Raw genomic sequence first — 22807 nt, 5'->3', positions numbered from 1 at the left:
GCTCCTAATCTCAGCTCATTACCTATATAAAAGACACCTGTGAGCCAGAAATCTTGCTGATTGATAGGGGATCAAATACTTATATCACTCATTGACATGCAAATCAATTTATAACTATCTACCAGACAGACACTAGAGTTGTTTCCAGGAGTTTATCGGACTCTGAGTCCATTAAGCAATGCTGGACATCCTCACGCTCTGCATGAGAATATCCAGCATCAGTGAAATCTTCAAAGGAAAGCATTAAGTAAATTATTTTAAGTCAGTTATATGCCATTATCACCTGCTCAGCCAAAATGGTAAAAGTTATTGAATAAGTCTTGTGATTGATAGAGATGAGAATTTCACTGTCTTTTTTCTTCCCAGGACACAGTGGTCGCACTCCAAGCTCTTGCAAAATTTGGATTACTGACTTTCTCAAAAGATGGGAATGTTACAGTAACGGTTAGCTCAGAGAATGGTTTCCAGCAGAAGCTCCATGTAGATGACAGCAATCGTCTCATCCTGCAAAGGACTTCCTTACCACAAATCCCTGGAGAATACACAATTACCGCCACAGGTGTGGGGAGTGTTTATGTACAGGTGAGTGGAAGCTGCCACTAAACCTGCATTGTTCCATATTACACTGTTCCTAGTCCAGCTAACTTCTTAATATAATTTCCCTTCTTTTCATCAATACGTGGCAGGTAATTAAGAGGTACCATACACCCCCTCCAGACAGAGAAGCCACCTTTAATCTGTCAGTTGTGACCCAGTGCACCAAGAAAGACTTATTGGAGATTGCAGTGGAATTTTGGTAAGAATGATTGTTCCGGGAGTTGCATGTGCCTTTTTTAGATACAAGAGACCTCTATAAACAGAGACTCCAGGCAAAGAAAATGTAAACAGAAATATAGTAGACTAGCTAAGAAGAGAATGGTAGTATAGGAAAGTGTCCTGGAGTGTCTAACGGGTGTTTCAGGTTCCAGGAAGCAGTTTTCCTGGAGCCTGCAAGTTTTATCTGTCTCTGTTTAGGAGAGGGAGGAAGAGAGAGAGAGAGAGAAGATGCTATAGGATATATCATGATATATTAGACATGTGCAATTCGTTTCGGTCCGAATATGAATTCGGACGATTTTCGGGCAATTCGGACATTCGGGTATATGTCCGAATTGGCGTAGTGCCGAATTGCCGAAGTGCCGAATTGAGGAGGTCCCGAAGTTCCGAAATTACCAAATTTCCGAAGTGCCGAAGTTGACGAAGTTCCGAAGTGTCAAAGTGCCGAAGTTCCGAAGCACAGTATTGCCTAAGTACTAATATACGCTCATAGTGAAAGAAGAAGAATGTTACATTGTTTACAATTTTAAATAGAAAGTATACAAACATAGCCAGGATTCACCTGTAAGCATTTGCAACACTTACAACAATCAAGTAACATACATTCATATAAAATGTAAGTTACTTGGCCAGTCAGTGTAATGACAGGAATGAATAAGTAGATAACTCCCTAATTCCCACGGTATTAGGGAGCTATCTGCTAAAAGGCTGAAAGACCTAAATTGGTCTTTCAGACAAATTTATTAATACTAAATAAAGATTACTTAGTATTAGTAAATTATGCCCCTACTCGCTATACCGCAAGTAGGGGCATGTCTATTAAACAGTGAGCAGCCTGTGGTCCCCCTTCCTGAGCCCCCCCACGGTTTTAAACCTGAGCAGTGGGTGGGGGCCCTAAATTATAATAAGGGGGGACCTAATGTCCTCCCCCCTGGCCCCCAACCCTGAGCGGTGGGTGGAGCCCTAAATACTAATAAGGGGGGGACCTAATGTCCTCCCCCCTGGCCCCCACCGCTGAGTGGTGGGTGGGGGCCCTAAATACCTAATAGGGGGGCCCTAATGTCCTCCCCCTGGCCGCCACTCCTGAGCAGTGGGTGGGGGCCCTACAGTAAAATAAGGGGGGGACCTAATGTCCTCCCCCCTCGCCCCCACCCTTGAGCTGTGGGTGGGGGCCCTAAATACTAAAAAGGGGGGTACCTAATGTCCTCCCCCTGGGACCCCCACCCCAGAGCAGTGGGTGGAGGCCCTACAGTAAAATAAGGGGGAGGACCTAATGTCCTCCCCCCTTGCCCCCACCCCTGAGCAGTGGGTGGAGGCCCTACAGTAAAATAAAGGGGAGGACCTATTGTCCTCCCCCCTGGCCCCCAACCCTGAGCGGCGGGTGACGGGCCAAAAAAAAGTTAACCCCCTCCCAGGTGACTCGGGGTCCCCAAACCCCTAGTCACCCCCTCCCTCCCCAAAAAAATTAACCCCCTAATTACCACCCTCACCCTAAAAATAATGAGGGGGGACCTATATCTAAGTACCCGTAAAAAAAACAAAAAAAATTACCATTCAATGTTTTCTTTCTTCTAAAATCTTATTTTTTCAGCCCCAAAAAAGGGCAAATAAAAAGCCCTAATAACCGACGCACTTAAAAAAAAAAAACGAGTTAAAAAAAAAATAATCCTTCTTTACCCATGGAGGGCTCGCAGACTGAGCTCTGCAGGGTGGGGGAAGGCTTATAAAGCCTTGTCCCGCCCTGCAATTAGGCTCAGAGCACTCTGATTGGTGGGTTTAAGCCATCCAATCAGAGTGCTCTGACAGGTAAATGAAGAGACTGACAGGTAAGTCTCTACATTCACCTGTCACAGCACTCTGATTGCTTGGTTTGAAATCCACCAATCAGAGTGCTCTGTGTCATTTTACACAGCGTGGGAAAGTTCTTTGGAATTTTCCCACGCTGCGTAATTTGACTCATAACTCTCTGATTGGTGGATTAAGTAACCAATCAGAGAGTTATGAGTCAAATTACACAGCGTGGGAAAATTCCAAAGAACTGTCCCACGCTGTGTAAAATGACACAGAGCACTCTGATTGGTGTATTTCAAACCAAGCAATCAGAGTGCTGTGACAGGTTAATGTAGAGACTTACCTGTCAGTCTCTTCATTTACCTGTCAGAGCACTCTGATTGGATGGCTTAAACCCACCAATCAGAGTGCTCTGAGCCTAATTGCAGGGCGGGGCAAGGCTTTATAAGCCTTCCCCCGCCCTGCAGAGCTCAGTTTGTGCGGAGCCCTTCATGGGTGAAGAAGGATTATTTTTTTTGCGCTAGTTTTTTTAATTTATTTTTTTATTGCGTTGGTTATTATGTTTTTTTATTTGGCCTTTTTTGGGTCTGAAAAAAGAAGATTTTAGAAGAAAGAAAACATTGAATGGTAAGTTTTTTTTTTTTTACAGCTTCTTAGTTAAAGGTCCCCCCCTCATTATTTTTAGGGTGAGGGAGGTAGGTAGGGGAATAATTTTTGGGGGGGAGGGGGTGACTAGGGGTTTGGGGACCCCTAGTCACCTGGGAGGGGGACATTTTTTAGTGCCCCCACCCGCCGCTCAGGGGTGGGGGACAGGGGGGAGGACAAACGGTCCCCCCATTGGTATTTAGGGACCCCACCACCGCTCAGGGGTGGGGGCCAGGGGGAGGACATTAGGTGTCTTCCCCTTATTAGTATTTAGGGCCCCCACCCACCGCTCAGAGGTGGGGGCCAGGGGGGAGGACATTAGGTCCCCCCTTATTCCAATTTAGGGCCCCCACCCATCTCTCAGAGGTGGGGGCCAGGGGGAGGACATTAGGTCCCCCCTTATTCCAATTTAGGGCCCCCAACCGCCGCTCAGGGGTGGGAGCCAGGGGGAAGGACAATAGGTCCCCCCCCATCATTTTACTTTAGGGCCCCCACCCGCCGCTCAGGGGTGGGGGCCGGGGGGGCAATAGGTCTCGGGAGGGGGGACCCTTTTTTTTTTCTTAAACAGAGGCTGCTCACTGTTTACTAGACATGCCCCTACTCGCGGTATAGCGAGTAGGGTCAAAATTTTCTAATACTAAGTCATTTTTACTTAGTATTAGTAAATTTGTCTGAAAGACCAATTTAGGTCTTTCAGCCTTTTGGTAGATAACTCCCTAATACCGTGGGAATTAGGGAGTTATCTACTAAGCAGCTGCAATAGAAGTCCCGAAGTCCCGAAGTTCCGAAGTGTCAAAGTGCTGAAGTTGCCGAAGTGCCGAAGTTCCGAAGTTCCGAAGTGTCGAAGTGCTAAAATGCCGAAGTTCCGAAGTGTTGAAGTGCCGAATTGCCGAAGTCCCGAATTGCGAAAATCCCGAAATTCGGAATGCTGAACCGAACCGAAAATTTTCCCCATGCACATGCCTATGATATATCCAGGAGCTTACTATTCTTACATTGTCACTGCAGGTACCAAGGAGTGCGTCCTTCTACTAACATGGTGCTAGTGGACGTAAAGATGATTTCAGGATATGTTCCCCAAAAGGAATCCATAGAAAAGGTATGTAGCAAATAATCCCAGTGATTATGTAATGCCAAAGATAATTACTCCTACAGGTCTACAATTAGAAAGGATATAACCTATACCAAATCACCTTACCAGGTACTTAAATACTAACAGGGGCCCACACCATGATCTATAATTTGCAGCAGTTATACCTATACCAGACCATAAAGATTCTACAAATATTAATAGGGTCTCTCACAGGGATCTGAATTTGTAAGGGTATCGTCTGTACCAAAGCTCACCAGGAAACTATCCTGCTGAAAGTGTATTACATGAAGGCTTGTAATTGGTGGAAACCATATGATGTTTGTCGTTTACCTCCTTCTCTTAATTCCCAGTTAAAGAAAAAATCAACAGTGAAAAGAGTGGAAACTAATGAAGACAGTGTAATTATCTACATTGAAGAGGTAAGAGGGCCTCCTCATGTTATCATATCTCAAGATAGTAGTAACAGTGATATAGATACATGTATCGCTATAAATTAGAGTTGACACTATTGCGCAAATTATTTTAAAAATTAATACAATTTATTAGTGAACAAAAAAACACAATGTGCTGGAACAAGGTTTAGATGATTCTATCCCTTTAAAACACAACAGTGTATAGTGCAGCGCTAAAGCAAATCAAGGCTTACCAATACAGCATAAAAAGTTTTCATATATGTACCGAAAAAAAGATAAAAAGAAATATACAATGGTACAATATCGTTTACAATTGATATAAATAGAATTAAATTTTAAAAGGGAATGCTCACAATTCTAGAGCCTTTTCCATGTTATGGCTCTGAACGTACTTGCTTTCTGTGCCTTTAAGGTAGCAATAGGAATCTTCATGATTGTATCCCTTTACAGGCTCCAGTGAGATATGTATATGACTGGAGACACAAAATGCAGAATAACCGTGCAGAGTGTTGAGCCCATATAATACTACACCTGCTTGCCAAATATGGAGTGGAAAGGACCCCGTCTTGGTGTGGATAGAATGGATATTTATCCAAGAGGACTCAAATTATTTTACTAGGGAGATAAAAACAAAGTTGATAAAAAAAAGTACAAATATATAGTCCTACTGGTGTCCGAGACGTGTTTTGCCCGGTATACAGGCTTTTTCAATCAATATATTGCTTCCATCCATGTTCCCTGTTATAAAAGGGGTTCGGTAGTTCATTCGTCCAATGAGATGCTTGTTCGAAGAGGCGTGAGGAACGAAATAGGTGTTGTAAATGTTAATTCTTGCGTCCATCCCTACGAATGGCGGAAATTACGTATCGGGCTAAATCCAAGCAGCGTGCACATGCCCATCATAAGTGCGAATGACGTATCAAGTAATTTCTACATGACACTCACAATATCCATTCGTATTAACAAAAAGGACTACAGGGTCCATAAGTCTCTGCGCTTGAATAGCACCATATAATTTCAAAGTCCCAACATAAAAAGAGCTGCTATTAAAAAAATATATAATTTTTTCTCTTATAATTTTACCAAGCGCCAGAGCATCACACATAAAATCTTAACTTTTGTTAATACAATTTAATTTTTAGAAGTTATTATTGATTTTCTTACCTCAAAGAAACAATGTGTTAAATGTTGAAAATGATATTGATAAACAGAAATTATTTTTACCATATATTTGCTTCATTTGTCATTACAGTAGTGTAGCAGTTTTGGTGCTAAATTTAGAATGACTGCCCTGGGAAGCAAAGAAATGATTGAGCTTGTCGCTCCATTTTTTACAACTCTCTACTCCACTCTTTATAGTATCCGTAGGTTCCATATGATGTAAATGTTGGAATAATGTCATGAAATACTGTATTTCCTACTTAGTCTTTTCCTTTCAGGTGACGTCACAGCCGCAGGTTCTGAAATTTATTGCAGAACGAAAAGTCGAAGTGACTGACCTAAAGCCTGCCATTTTGAGGATTTATGACTATTATATGCCAGGTAACCCAACAATTCAGAAATGCTCTCTCTGAGTCCCATTACCACTCTGTATATTTATGCAAATAATTATTGCTATTAGACATGAGCACTAGGTCACAGAAAAGACTGTATGTTATTCTTGACAGGCGGGAGCAGGCCATATGTGATTCAAGAAAAGTTCTTTAATGGCTATAGGATGTGAACTCCAATAATACTTTATCTAAAATCTTGCAGTCTATGTTTAAACCCCAGCCAGACTTGTAACAACTGAGCCATATGTGGTTTTAGATGGGTGGTGACCAATAAACCATATTGTGATCTTTAAGACAGTATGTGTACAAAATATATGACTGTGACTAAGGAGAGGCTGAGTATGTGGGCAGCATATATATGACTGTGACTCAGGAGAGACTGTGTGTGATATCTGGACAAGTTATGTGATTGTGTCTCAAGAGAGACTGTGTGACTACGAATCTGTAGAGATGGTATATGAGCCCTGTACAGACTGTCTGTCCCCATGCTGGCTGTGAATGACCCCCCGACAAAATGCCAATATGACAATATGCCAACACAGACAGTTTTTGTGTGACCCTTTACTGAATATATGAGGACATGAACATGACCCATGGGCAGGTCGTAGTAGAACCTTGAAAATACCATATATAAACACGGAATAAACAAAGTGACCCAGACTGACCATGTTCCTGTGCAAACTGGAATCATGAACATTTTATGTTTTGTTTCATTCTAGAGGAGGAGAAAATCATCAACTACTTGAGTATTTGCACATAAGGTGAGTGAACGGTGATAATAATCCTGACTGCTCTTCAGAATTGTGATCTGAATATGTTTTAGTCAGAGACTTATCAGGGAATGCTCTTCATCAACACGTGCTAACAGTGAAATTGTTTAATGTATTTTCCTTTCATCAACTGACAGCCTATATTGCATTTTAGTAATTTGCTGTAACCAACAAGAACAGCAACCCAAAACTTTCAATCTCTAGAGCTTTTGTCATCATATTTTTATTGTGGCAATAAATTATCAAGCAGAAAAAAAAAAGAATGAAAGTTTAAATACATTATGGGAATGTTTTGGAGATTATCCTCTGGGCTGAGAAATGTAGGTGTCACATGTAAGGTTCTAGAGGATAAAACAAAATCGATAATTGTCATACAGAAATATGATGGCAGAATTAATTGAATGCAAAACCCAACTTGGGAAGTACAGTACAATTGAAGGAAAATAACAATTTGACAAAGGCAGCTGAATGCAAAAAATATGGAATCAAAGTCCAGAAGGCAAGGCTGTCAATTTTGAATTCTAGGGTTAAATAGAGAAGATCAGAGTGTATGTGTCTACAAGAAAAGAATCTGAAATGATCTGAATGATCCGGTTAAATTAGAAAATTAGATGAGATATATTCTCAAATACATGTGCTCATTATACCTGAAAATATTGACAATTTGTTTAACCCCTTAAGGACCAAACTTCTGGAATAAAAGGGAATCATGACATGTCACACATGTCATGTGTCCTTAAGGGGTTACACACCCTTGGACAATGAGAATATACATAAATGTTGAATTTGGTCACTAACTCTAGGAATATGAGATATTTGTTCATGTACCCTTAAACAACATATATGCCCTGAGAGACTGTACTTTAACTCTGAGAATCAGGTCACATCCATTGACATCATAGAGATACTGGCCATTCTGCCTGTACGCCTTATAATTTGCTTATTCTTGAGGACTCTGGAACATTACTACATTTACCCTGAAGCACTGATACTATGTCAAGTTGTGAGAATCTGCTCATTTGATTATTCAATCTGAGACCATAAGCACAGTATCTTTGCATTCACAATAAGAATCTGCCAATTCACCCTGAGAATCTGCGTAGGCACCTTGAGAATCAGCCTATTCATCCTGGGAATTTGAGCATTAACTCTGAGAATCTGCCCTTTCATCCTGAGAATGTGTTTATTCGCCCTGAGAATCTGCTTATTCATATTGAGATCATGAGAATCTCAGTTTCAAATAAAAAAATCAAATAGATGGATATGTTTTTTTAATTTTTTTTATTATTCTTAAATTAAGTTGTTTAAATATGCACAATTAAATATTGAGCCATTTTACATTATTTCAGAGGTTGTTTAACTGTTTTTTTTAAAACTGTCTTTGCAGAGAATTATTATCCGTCCAGGTGTTCCTGCTAAGCAATTCTTCATTCACCTTGTCAATTCAGAATATCAAAACATTTCTCCCTGTACTCATGCATGCACACTCAAACACACTGAAATACAGTCACACAATCACACATACATACACTTTGAAATATACACCCAGTGACAAAAGTATATAAATGCACATGCACACTTTGATAAAACATTGTCACTAGTGCACACCCTTCAAATGCGCCTATTTATGTTAATAAATACATTAATTCGTTGAAGACTAGTCACATGTCACCTGGTTATTCTTTTATTCCTGCACAGCTAAGCAATAAAATATTTCCTCCCTATATCGTGTCTTTGTGCTGAAGGCTAGTAAAAATTAGTTGATAAATGTGTGTCTGATGATCACTCTTTTTCTGTGTACATGACTCACAGGATTTCACTAAAGTAAGAATTCAAGCCAAGGTGAATTTCAAAACTTAGATTAAAATAACCAAAACTGGGGAAAAAAAGTATATAAGCCAGCTATACTTTTGACTACTCTCACCTTAATTTAGAAATCTACTTTGAATGCACCGTTAATTTTTATTTTAGAGAAAACCCTGTGTATGTCTGTGTGAATGATTCTATAGCTTGATGTGAATGAGTAATATTTTTCTTTTCCTCTGTAATAAAATACTTAGATTAAGATTTTCTCATGATAAAAGTCTAAACTGTCAAGCATGGATATCATTCAGGTTGTCATAGGCTTTAGTGCTTTAAGGACACTGAAAAATAAATAGACATATGAGAGAAGCAATGTATGATGTTACATACATGTGTAAGAAAGGCATAGCACAAACCAAGAAAGTTATGGTGGGAAAAAAAGTGATTGAAAACCACTTCTACCTGACGTCAGTGGATAGTCAATACATTGTTTAAACATGGATTCCTTCGGAGTTTGTTTGCTGTATACAACAACTTTGAAACAAAAAAAAAGGAAGAGATGCAAAGCCAATGAACCACTCATGGACAGCTGTTTCGTTGTTAATGGAACTAATGCATGATGTTGGTTACTGGCTTGCTAGTTAGGCTTGATAACTGTCCATGTCTGGACAGCTGCATTTGTAAAGTGAATAAAGACTAGAGATTTGTTAATAATAATGATTAGCTAGCATGTATTAATTAATATATGGATTGATGAAAATTAAAATGTAGATGTAAAACCTTAAGTCAAAATAGGCAATCTGTGGCTGGGTTGGAGATTTTTCCAAATTTCACTCAATTTTGCCATTAGGATTTCCATTATCTATACTTCGGATTTCTGTGAATACACCTCATATATGTTTAAACTGTCATTCATTATTGATAACCACAACCTAAACGATGCTAATAAAAATCTTTCAATCTTGAGCACAACAATATCTTTAAAATAAATAAATCTGATCCTAAAATAGCTTTCTTGATAAATGGAGATGTGACATTTGTTAAGGATACAATCTAATGCTTCCATTCATCACTAATTCAGACCAGGCATCTCAAGGAGGATTTAACTCAACACGCTGTGTAATATAATATGTGTCACTTTGTCCTAATGTGTGATTACAATGCACACAACTGTGCTACACTCAAATGCTAGACTGCTGCAGGGTAGAATGAATCAAGTGAACTCTGGATCTAAACCCCAGTGGTAATTTGGGGCGTCTCTGTTCTCCTTCATTCTGTTATGCTTTATTCTGATGTTAAAAGATCAGAAGAAAGGTTTATTGTCATTGTCAGGAAAAAGATAAAATCTCAGAAGGGATATCTCAATGGTACACAGAGACAACAATGCAAATTTAAACACGAATTGGTTATTGAAATCAGTGGCGTAACTACCACAGTCATAGGGGTCATGGAGGGGCTGGGGGGGGGATGAGACACTTGAAGGAGCTGAGGGAGGGAATGAGACTCATGCAAGTCTGGGTGGGTGCAAGGAAATTAGACACATGGGGGAAAGAGGCACATGGAGAGGCTGGGGGGGGGGGGTCGGGTGAGACACATGGAGGGACTGGGGGGCCCATGGCTTTTTTCACTTTTTTCACACCGGGGCTCTGTGGTTTCTAGTTAAGCTTTTAATGAAATGTATGGGATAGAGAAAAATACCATTCACTATGCTGTACTAGTGAGTGATAGAAGGTTACTAGATATTAAATTTACTTGCAATCCAGGATACTATGCATTAACCAATGAAACCTTAATGAAAACCCAATAAAGCCCGCAAGTATATATTGATTCTTAACCACTTCTATATAATGTTTCTAAACTACATTTGCGGTGTGCTCAAAACCCAATACCCACTCGTCCACTTTGTATTTTGGGCCTCACAACCTTAGCTGTTGGTTTACGCTTCAGTAAACATCAAACCTTCCACCAGTTTAAAATCTCAAACAATATCCACGTTTCTGTATCAATTATCAAACCATATACCTAACAACTACTAATATTAATGTTTATTTTTACATATAGAATAGAAATGCAAGCCTAAAAGCCTAGTCTGCAATAAAAGGGATTTTTTTGATTATACCAAAATTACAAAGAAAGATGCCACCGAACCCCGGATCTGATAATCCCCTTTGGCGGCTGCTATTGCTGAGTTCTCATTGTAATTTATTTCTTATCTATACATATATGGACATAGAGTGTCAATTAATTGCAGTGTCATGTATCATTGACTGACTCATATTTCCAAAGTCTCTATTGGCTCCATTATCTAATCTCAATCTGCAACTGCTTGCAAACACCTCCACATCATACACCATATACCAAATTATACATCATACACAAATTATACGCCATATCATACATCATACACCATATTGTACACCATAAACCTTACATCAAATAATACATCATACTCCATACATCATATTATACATCATACACCTCATGATGCACCATACACCGTGCATCATATTGTACATCATACAGTCTATTATACATCATACACACAATATTATACAGAATACACTATATAATACACCATATTACACATTATACACCATGCATCATATTATAATCATACACCATTTTATACATCATACACAATACATCACATTATACACCATACAACATGTGATATACCATACACCATACATTATATTATACCGTATATACTCGAGTATAAGCCGACCCGAATATAAGCCGAGGCCCCTAATTTTACCCCCAAAAACTGGGAAAACGTATTGACTCGAGTATAAGACTAGGGTGGGAAATGCAGCAGCTACTGGTAAATTTCTAAATAAAATTAGATCCTAAAAAAATTATAATAATTGAATTTTTATTTGCAGTGTGTGTGTATGAGTGCAGTGTGTGTGTGTGTGCAGTGTGTGTATATGAATGCAGTGTGTATATGAATGCAGTGTGTATATGAATGCAGTGTGAGTGCAGTGCGTGTGTGTGAATGCAGTGTGTATATGAGTGTGTGTATGAATGCAGTGTGAGTGCAGTGTGTGTGTGAGTGCAGTGTGTGTGTGAGTGCAGTGTGTATATGAGTGCAGTGTGTGTGTGAATGCAGTGTGTGTGTATGAGTGCAGTGTGTGCAGTGTATGTATATAAATGCATGTGTATAAATGCAGTGTGTATATCAATGCAGTGTGAGTGCAGTGTGTATATGAGTGCAGTGTGTGTGTGTGTGAGATGCAGAGCCTTGGTGGGGGGGTGGGCATTTTAATATATTTTTTATTATTATTATTTTAATTTTTTTGTTATATTATTTTTTTTTATTACTATTTTTATTATTGCTATTTTATTATTATTTTCATTTTTTTGGTATATTATTAATGTATTTATTTTTATTACAATTAGACATTTATTACAATTAGACATGTCTACAATTAGACATTTATTACAATTAGACATATTTTTGTCCCCCCTCCCTGCTTGCTAGCGTGCCAGGGAGGGGGGCTCCTTCCCTGGTGGTCCAGTGGGATTGGTAGTTCAGTGGGGGGGGAGAGGGGTGCTGGCAGAGCTGTACTTACCTTTCATGCAGCTCCTGTCAGCTCTCTCCTCCTCCGCGCGGTCTGTGCAGCTCCCTCTATCAGCTCACACTGTAAGTCTCGCGAGAGCCGCGGCTGTCGCGAGATTTACACTGGGAGCTGACCGAGGTGCTGAACGGACGGCGCAGAGGAGGAGAGAGCTGACAGGAGCTGCAGGAGAGGTAAGTAACATCTCTGACAGCCCCTGTCTGTATTATGGCAATGCAAATTGCCATAATACAGACTATTGACTCGAGTATAAGCCGAGTTGGGGTTTTTCAGCACAAAAAATGTGCTGAAAAACTCGGCTTATACTCGAGTATATACGGTACATCATAGATCATATTACACATCATATAATATACACCGTATTATACATCATACACCATATTATACATCATACTCCGTAAATCATATTATGCTTCATACACCATCACCTGGCAGTCTGATTGTCTCTAGCTACTGCAGTCTCTACAATAACACCATAAGAATAAAGCTCTGATGCTGCAGCCCACAAACCAAGTAATCTAGTGCCCCCTTGGCCAGGCCCCCTATTCTCCTACTTTACAGAGACATCATCTTGCTGTAATCTACAATCACCGCTGGGTTAAGAGATTAATTAAAAGAGAATTCATTAGTCTATTCCTGTTTTGGTACTTTATAACTAAAATCCTTCACTGCTCATTTCAAATAAATTCTGGCAGATTGTTTCGACATACATTTGTTTGGTTATTTGCTATACTTTAGTATGTGCCAGCAATAAAGAAATCCCAGCCAGGGCGCCTCTTCCCTTAATGACATAAAATATTATAACAAGGAGGTAGTGAGTGCCCGTTAACACGCTTTCATTTCACAAACAAATCACAGTCAAAGTCTATGTCTTCAAATACGTCAGGTGCTCAGAAAACAAAAAAAACGTCTGCCAACAGATCCCAAGGCTTAGACTACAGGAAATTGGCAAATGTTAATCTTATGAGTGCTGAAGAAGTAAAGATCATCACATTCCTGTGAAGAAGTTAAGAAGTCCAGAAATTAATATGATGCACTTCTATTAGATCAGCAAACTATTAACAAATAAGGTGCTTCACAAGAGAAGGTAAGTGAGAGATCCATAAAGTAATATTATAGTAAGCTGGAAATCAAAAGCCACATGGCATACTGTCACCATTACGCATGCATTTGCAAGTTTCTGCTAGACTCAAGAAAGTCCTTCTGAGCTCCCATGTGGAACGAACTACATGGTAAAAATTCCTCACTACCAACATGCCCGGAATAAACTGATCTGAAGTCTAGTTATTTATTCAACCATATTGTTTGCATTTTCTATTCAGTAAAAATGATGGAATGACAGAATTGTATCCAGATGAACAGGTTGTATAAGTGGTTTCAGTTTGTACAAATGGGATATATATATATAACAGAAGTCGATGTAATGGTAGTTACAGTTCTTATTACCTTAATGCAGTTTATTGGACTTAAGGTCCACATAAAAATCTGTAGTTTAAATGCCACAATACGTAGGCAATCAATACCCTATCCTTTACCTGAGTATGCAGTAAAGCACAACCTTATTATAACCAGGAGGCAACTAACCCTTAAATCTAGTCAGATCAATCATCCACCTTTAAAACATAAACACAAACCCACCATCAGTAACTCTCTAAGGAATCATTCTACAACAACTCTATTCACTTACAAATGTATATATCCCTTAATATTATGTTTTTGCAAATATTCATATAGTTGTTTAAACATCTGTACAGACTCTGATAATACCACCTCTTTAGGCAGATAATTCCACATCCTTAATGTTCTTATTGTAAATAACCATTTCCTTTGCCTTAGACAAAATCTCCTTTCTTCCAGTATAAATTTGTGACCTCATGACTAGTAGACTTAAAAAATAGGAATAGCAGCTCATCTTAATAACAATATATTGATGAAATATTTAATGATATATAAGTCTCCATTTAATTTATTGTTTTGAAACTCATTATCTTTTCTCTCATATCCATTCTCTCCCACAACTCTTGCCTTTTCTTATTAACAGTTTGAAGCACTCTCTGTCCCTGTTCACTTATTTACTTCACCAGTGAGGCTACCCACTTTATTTGTATCTTAACTCTCACTTGTATCATGCACACTTACATATTCTCTGTTTCACCATTTCCAGATAATTGAGCCTTTATCTCAACTTCACTGTTACATTTGATCTATCTGTTTTTTTCAAAAGGATTGAGTAAATCATAAAAAAACACGTGATGTGGGGCTTGTCTCTGCTCCTCTACGTGGGGTTGACATTAGCTGCTGATGACAGAGAACCGTAAGTAAAAAATAATTGCCTGTCAGGCTAAAAAAGGTAAATATAAAATGATGTGTATCTCATATAATGAGAGGTTGCTGATTAAATATCTAGAGCATGGGTCGTTAACCTGGTCCCTACCACCCACTAGTGGGCGTTTCAGGATTCCAGGTGGGCGGTAGGGATTTCCTCATTTTCAGAGATTGGGTCGGCGGGAGGGAGGGTGCGAGGCGGCGGTACCCCATTTGCGGCCCCGGCCCACGCGGAAAACCGCTGGGGCCACCGCCCAAGGGGTCCATTGGGTGGCCCATGCTGTCAGGGCCAACCGATGGATGTGGATTTTAAGGGGGGCCCGGTCAGCGCGACTGGGCCCCCTGAGATTACATCACACGCTTGGAGGAAGTGACTGCACGTCACTCCTCCCAGCTAACACACAGATCGCACGGGAGGAAGCAGAGAGAGTCAGAGTGGGAACTCTGACTCCCATCCACCTGAGCCACCACTGGACTCCGGGGAAAGTCACCCTCCTGCACCTAAAAGGTGGCAGGGGGACTAAGGTTTTGTAAAGGGGTAAACTTTATGGAATTGTCAACATAAATAACAATGCCTCCTCCCAGGGCCGGCGCTACCTGTAAGGCGGACTAGGCAGCCGCCTAGGGAAGGGGCGCCGCCAGGAGCACCGGCCCCCCTCATGATGCAGCCGCCCGAGCACTCTGTAGAGAGCCTCAGGCGGCTGCAGCTTTGCCCGGGCTGGTGCGTCCATGAGTGTTCACTTCCTTTAGTCCGGCCGGGTACAGGAAACTAGAGCTCCCTGTACCCACAGACCATACAGGGCTCGGCCACGCTACAACAGAGGTAGGGGAGAGTGGGGGGATAAATGGAAAGGGGGGTAAATAGAAAGGGAGGGGGGCAATAAATGGAAAGGGGGTAATAAATTGACAGGGAGGGTGGGGGAATAAATGGAAAGGGTGGGGGAATAAATTGAAAGGGAGGGGGGAATAAATGGACAGGGGGGATAAATTGACAGGGTGGGGGGAATAAATTGACAGGGAGGGTGGGGGGAATAAATTGAAAGGGAGGGTGGGGGGAATAAATTGAAAGGGAGGGTGGGGGGGAATAAATTGACAGGGAGGGCGGGGGGAATAAATTGAAAGGGGGGGTAAATTGAAAGGGAGGGGGAATAAATTGAAAGGGAGGGGAAAGAAATTGACAGGGTGGGGGGGAGGAAATTGACAGGGAGGGGAATTGACGGGGTTGGGAGGGGGAATGAGAGTGGGGAGGGGAGAAGAGTGACAACGGGGGAGACGAGAGTGACAAGGGAGGGGGGAGAAAAGAGGGAAAATCAGGGGAGAAGAGAGTGACAAGGGAGGGGGGGCAAAGAGAGGGACAAGGGGGGGGAGAAGAGAGTGACAAGGGAGGGAGAGGGGGAGAAGAGAGTGACAAGGGAGGGGGGAGAGATTGACATCCATCACACACACACAATGCACCCCTTACACACAAAGACAATGCACCCCTTGCACACAGAAAAACACACAATGCATTCCTTACACACACTCAATTCACCCCTTACACACACTCAATGCACCCCTTACAGACGCACACACTGCATCCCGTACATACACAGAAACACACCTTGCAGCCCTTACACATACAAACACAGATTCACACAATGCATTCCTTACACACATATCAGGACATATCCTACTCCACCTCCTGTGAACAAACTCATTGGTGGAACATGAAGGGGGACCCTGGGACCCAGACCTTGAGCTGTGTAAAGGGCGTTAAAAAATGGAGCTGCTTCCTGTTCTCCCAGAACATTGATTTTTGTGACCACAGTTACAAACAGCCTCCAGAGAGCCTGTTCTACACCAGACCAGTGGAGCCAGACTGCAGCTAGAGCCCATAATCATCCTCATCTGGTTGTAAGTAGGCGATCTAGTATATTATTCGTGGCACTAATCTCTAATTTACCTCACATTAAAGAAACACTATAGTCGCCAGAACCACTTTAGCTTAATGTAGTGGTTCTGGTGTCTATAGCCTGTTCCTGCAGGTCTTTTAATGTAAGCACGGCGGCACTGCAGCACTTGCGTTAGTTAACATGGCAGATCATATGGGTGGGGTATTGTGATGTCATATGGGGGGGGGGCGGCAAACTTTACTTTTGCCTAGGGCGGCAAAAATCCTTGCACCGGCCCTGCCTCCTCCTCTCTTTGCTCTGTCATTTCTAAAACATGAATACCCCTGTATTGCAATGGCGGTGTCTGGTATTTTAGTCGTTAACCAAGATTCTGAGAGCACAATGATTTTTGGTTTGTAATGGGAACACCAGGCTTGCAGTGCATCCAGTTTAGAGAGTAAACTACGGATGTTGCAGCACACAAAAGAGAGGCCTTTTTAGTGGGGAGATTAGGACTAGAATTTGCTGGGGACCAGGGTTAGACTCCACATCATTTGCAAGGGCAAGTAACATAAGGAATAGGAATTTAGACATCATTTTTGTTTGGGCATATAGTGAATGGGATACTTTATAATTTTGTGAGGTGGGGGTAACGGGGCTATTTTTTAGAACTCTCCACCAGCACTCAGCAGATAAGTTACAGGAACAGAGCATGCCATGGTGTATGATAATTTGTTTTCCAGTTTGAGGTGTGTGCTTATGCTGGTAGTGGTGTGAACAAAATTGGACTGAAAAAAGGGTTATTAAGAATATCAGTATGGTTATATTTGGATTCATGTTAGTGGTATGAGGTGTGTAGTTGAAAATGAAACAGAAATCGCGAAAAACAAAAATTAAATAAAAAGTATATAGTATTGGTGTGTGATATATCTATTTGTAGGGAGAGAGGGTATGTGTTCTATAGGGTTAAGAGATTGGAAGGGTGTGCTGATCAGCGTTTTCACCTGTCATTTCAGGAGATTGAAAGTTGTGTGGGAGACTATCTATAAATGAGGAATTAAGCATGGGGTGGGTGGGCGAGGGGTAGGGTGGGAGGGAACCGAGTCTTCCAGAAGGCTATCTGTTTCAAATGGCCATGGAACAGCAGATGGAGCTCTGAGTTCTATGCTGGACTGGGTATGTTTAAAAATCAGACTGTGGGAGAGAGATGTATATTAGGGTCAGATGGGCTAAGAGATGGGGGGTGCATAGATGGACATTTGATTTAAGGTCATTTAAGGAAAAAACAAAAGCTAAGATTGAGAATTACAGAGATAAGACAGAGGTATTTAAGTAGGGAAATAAAACCATTAAACAAGGAACAAGAAAGATATATGGGCATGAGCTGGTTAAACTAACTTTTAACATGATGGACAAAGACAAAGGTGATAAACTTTGCATGATTAGCACATGCTATAGTTACAAAGACTTGAAAATGTATACATTGAAAATAATAAAACTAAATAATAGCCACTAAATATAAAAACATACACATGCAACAAAATTAACAGGGTATGTAGAAATATAATGAATATATATAAATTAAGACAATTAACAGAAATGGTATGGGTGACCGATAGAAATAAAATCAAGACAGAATTGGTAATGGTTGAATTATTGACTTTCTTTCCAATACAATGTATCATCTACCTCCTCGCTATAGAATGATCGCTCTGGGTGCCTGAAGTCCACTGTGGAGCTCTTCCATTTCAGGATATGTGATTCACAATTCAGAAGATATCTGGAACTGGAGGCTTTACTGGAGGAAGATGGGACAGGTGAGTCACTGGGGATTTTGCAGGAGTATTATGATTAAATAAGCTTAATGATAGCCTTAAGACAAATGAGGATTTTAAATTCAGTTAAATTATTCAGATAAGGATGAGGTCTGCATCATCACATGGTGAATAGGATCAGAGTTAACCAAATAATAATAATATTTACAGGATTATTTTGTAAAGCAAAAAAAAAAAAAAAAAATAGGGAAGTGTCTGGGCAGGTTCCCATTTTACATCCAAAGAAGTCAAAGTCAGAAAATGCTTAAAAACTTGACTATTTTTCCAGTTTGGTTGCTTTAGCTTATGATATGTAAGTATTGACAACTGATAGCTTTGTTAATGGCTCTGTGATATTTCAATCCTCTTTTCTCCAGTAGCTGTAGGGGCAGAATTTGGACATGATGGCTGAATATGTGAGGTGGGCTTAAAGTATTCCCAAAGCGCACCTCATAGTGTGACTGGAACATCCACTGTATTATGGAGTGGAACTGACATAGCTTGGAGGAAAGACGAGACAGGGGGGATATGATAGAAACATTTAAATACATAAAGGGAATCAACACAGTAAAGGAGGAGACTATATTTAAAAGAAGAAAAACTACCACAACAAGAGGACTTAGTCTTAAATTAGAGGGACAAAGGTTTAAAAATAATATCAGGAAGTATTACTCTACTGAGAGGGTAGTGGATGCATGGAATAGCCTTCCAGCTGCAGTGGTAGAGGTTAACACAGTAAAGGAGTTTAAGCATGTGTGGGATAGGCATAAGGCTATCCTAACTATAAGATGAGGCCAGGGACTAATGAAAGTATTTAGAAAATTGGGCAGACTAGATGGGCCGAATGGTTCTTATCTGCCATCACATTCTATGTTTCTGTAGAGTAGAGAGAGCTTTTCATATGGAAGATATATCTGAACATTTGTATTTAGTAATTACATTTGCATAGTAATCTCTTTTCTCCAGTAGAGAGAGCTTTTCATATGGAAGATATATCTGAACATTTGTATTTAGTAATTATGATTTGCATAGTAATAACAAGTTCATGCCATATTTCTGAATGTGACCCACAGGAGTGACGATAAATGCCACTTCAAAAAGATGTGATATTTCATCCCAAATCACCACAATTTCATTCAAGGACTCAAAGTCCTACTTCCAGAAAGGAACACACTACAGAGGAAAGGTGAGTAAGGGACATGTAAGGGAAAGGGAAATGATGTGAAGTGCACAGGAGGCTTATTTTGAAATGTGCAGGGGGTTTACTGTGAAATGAATAGGGGCTTAGTATGAAATGTAAAGTATCAGGACAAAAAAATATACATTAACCTGTGTAATGTTAGTTTGCCAATTGGCCCTCCTCAGCTTCACCATTTCACTTGTCTCCAGCAATACTTTGGTAATATCCAGCATAATATATATCACTCTGAATTTAATCAGCAGAAAGATGGTTCTGTAAGACTGCAGGCCCCAGTCCTATGTATACGGAGGCCCAATGAGCAATTGTCATAATTCCTCTTACCAGCCCACCACCATCTCAAATGTACATATAGAAAATTCTAATTCTAATTAAAACAGATATAGGGATATTGTAAGTCCAAAATGAAACACTTAGACTATTACAAAGACATGTAGATTATTTACATAGTTTATATGGATATTTATACACAGTGTGTACATAATTCCAAAAATGGTGCAATTCTTGTAGATAAAAAAGGCCATGCCTGGGGGCAGGGCCTGACTAGCATGATGGCCAGACGTGTTTTTACATAGCTCCAACACTATACCGCATAAACACATGCTAATCTGCCTTTAACCCCTTAAGGACACATGACATGTCTGACATATCATGATTCCCTTTTATTCCAGAAGTTTGGTCCTGAAGGGGTTAAACGAATAGGTAACCCTCCTGTTGTAGCTGTGGACGGACACTACACCTACCTGCACTTACCGAGACCTCAAAAGGAGTTGGCTCTATGGCCATCTGTGCCCGGCGTTTGGGAGAGGCGGACGATCTCCTGACCTGGCGAGTGCACGGCTTGGAGCCTCTCCACAGCCCCAAACCCCCTACGGACCGGTGGGAGTTATCCCAGTCCCCACTGGGGCGTCTCCTAGCTCACAGCTACCATCGGAGGAATGTCTGAAGCTAAGCACCCACAGTGTGAAGACCACATAGCTCAGGCCTTTGAGTGGTTCTGGACAAATTTCTGGAGCTTGGTCTGCCCACAAGCGGATGAACCAGCGGTGACAAGTGTGGCCCCCACTGGCCCCCCAAGACACTGCAACAAATGGCAACTCCCTAAAAGAGGCCTGGTCAAGGCACCAACAGAGCGGCGGCAGAAGAAGAGACGGAGAAGGGCCCCAGCCCACTAAATGCCCCGACCAGCGGGGATCCGACATACACCCGGACTGTTGTCCATCAAGAGAAACTCCCCTGCAGGCCCTTCCATTACCCAGAAAACTGACTCCCGGAGTGAAAGGAAGCAGCTTGGAGGCAGAACTCGAATCCTGAATCCAGCCGCAGCTAAGGACGGGACCCTAGAGACTGTAGTGCTGAATGGTGCTGAGGTCTGGGGTAGAGGGGTTGCTGATCAGGGAGGCCCATACCACTTACCATTCTGGGGCAGAAGTCTCTATGCAAAGGGTATAGGCTGAATAGCAAGCTCTCTGCCACCCTCTGTGATTATGGAGCCCACCACTCTGTCACCACACACTTCTCTAACATGTACTTTCTTGTACTCTCAGTCATAGCTAACTTTACTTACCCAGTGGTATCTCTATTCCATGTTAATAACCACAGTTCTATAATCTAGCATATATAACCCACTGTCTGACCACCCAAATAGAATTCTGTTCATGATGTCTATTTTCTAAACAAAAGGAACACCTGTTCCTTAGGTGTTATGCTACCACTGACAACCAACCTCACCGCACATGCTAATGCTTAACTGTCTTCTCAAGTCATATTTTTCAAAAAGTGCAATTTATTTTATTTGCCATGTTATTGTTTCAAAATGTATGATGATATAAGACTTGTTCAAGCTGTTGTGGCAATACAAGCTGGTTGTAACCATCTGCACAATATAAATAAAGAATAAAAAAAAAAAAAAGGCCATGCCTACTTATGACAAGAGGAAACTATTAATTACAATAAGACTGTAATGGGACTGAACTAGAATAATAAGACAAAAGTCCCAACATTTATTTCTATTATCTATTATCAACCCTCATTGCAGATGAAAGTTATGGGACAGGATTTAGGTTGATCAGTTATCTCTTTTTACCATTCTTGCAGTTGTTTCTGAAGTATTTAAAGGAACACTATAGTCACCTAAATTACTTTAGCCAAATAAAGCAGTTTTAGTGTATAGATCATTCCCCTGCAATTACTCTGCTCAATTCACTGTCATTTAGGAGTTAAATCACTTTGTTTCTGATTATGCAGCCCTAGCCACACCTCCCCTGGCTATGATTGACAGAGCCTGCATGAAAAAAAAAAACTGGTTTCACTTTCAAACAGATGTAATTTACCTTAAATAATTGTATCTCAATCTCTAAATTGAACTTTAATCGCATACAGGAGGCTCTTGCAGGGTCTAGCAAGCTATTAACATAGCAGGGGATAAGAAAATCTTAATTAAACAGAACTTGCAATAAAGAAAGCCTAAATATGGCTCTCTTTACAGGAAGTGTTTATGGAAGGCTGTGCAAGTCACATGCAGGGAGGTGTGACTAAGGTTCATAAACAAAAGGATTTAACTCCTAAATGGCAGAGGATTGAGCAGTGAGGCTGCAGGGGCATGTTCTATACACCAAAACTGCTTCATTAAGCTAAAGTTGTTCAGGTGACTATAGTGTCCCTTTAATGTTTTATTATTTATTTGGTTTTAGTGTTAGATGGCTATAATAGAGGCTCTTGGTGTTAAAACTTCTTTGAGTTCTTTCTCCTGAATTATTAATAGTCTGATGCAGAAATAAAAGCCTATTAAAATGTTACAATGTTAAGAAAATATGTTTGTTTTTTTTCAAAAAATCTGTTCTAAAATTTGAAGATGCAATGTCACTTGTGATGCCATGACCTTTTTTTTAAGGACAAAATTCACAACTTCTGATCTTTACTAATTTAATACAATCATCTCAAGGAGGTTTTAATGTGACTCTCTGTATAATACAGTGTGTCACTTCGTCTTGTAATATGATTTCAGTATGTATAATTATACTGCAACAGCATACTGCCTCCAGGTAAAATGGACCAACTGAGCTAAAATATGGAGCATGAACATCAGGTTCTGTCAGCTGCTATACTTACTGATCTTTTAAAACATTGAAGCAATG

The 22807-nt window shown here is 40.5% G+C and overlaps 1 protein-coding gene across 2 annotated transcripts in view; it reads left to right on the top strand.

The window, feature by feature from the left end:
* The window catches only part of LOC134574918 (alpha-2-macroglobulin-like protein 1), a 259124-nt gene extending 250302 nt beyond the window's left edge, over positions 1 to 8822 (top strand). For both annotated transcript variants that reach the window (XM_063433983.1, XM_063433984.1), the window contains exons 33-39: positions 367 to 582; positions 687 to 796; positions 4261 to 4351; positions 4696 to 4764; positions 6198 to 6300; positions 7031 to 7072; positions 8469 to 8822. In XM_063433983.1, the coding sequence (XP_063290053.1) occupies positions 367 to 582; positions 687 to 796; positions 4261 to 4351; positions 4696 to 4764; positions 6198 to 6300; positions 7031 to 7071 (630 nt within the window). In that variant the 3' untranslated portion in view covers position 7072; positions 8469 to 8822. The remainder of the gene's footprint in view (positions 1 to 366; positions 583 to 686; positions 797 to 4260; positions 4352 to 4695; positions 4765 to 6197; positions 6301 to 7030; positions 7073 to 8468) is intronic.
* The last annotated feature ends 13985 nt before the right edge of the window (positions 8823 to 22807 follow it).

Source organism: Pelobates fuscus, chromosome 10 (genome assembly GCF_036172605.1).
Source record: "Pelobates fuscus isolate aPelFus1 chromosome 10, aPelFus1.pri, whole genome shotgun sequence".
NCBI lineage: Eukaryota > Metazoa > Chordata > Amphibia > Anura > Pelobatidae > Pelobates > Pelobates fuscus.
The sequence above is the reverse complement of the archived record's forward strand: the minus strand, read 5'-3'. Positions and strand labels throughout refer to the sequence as shown.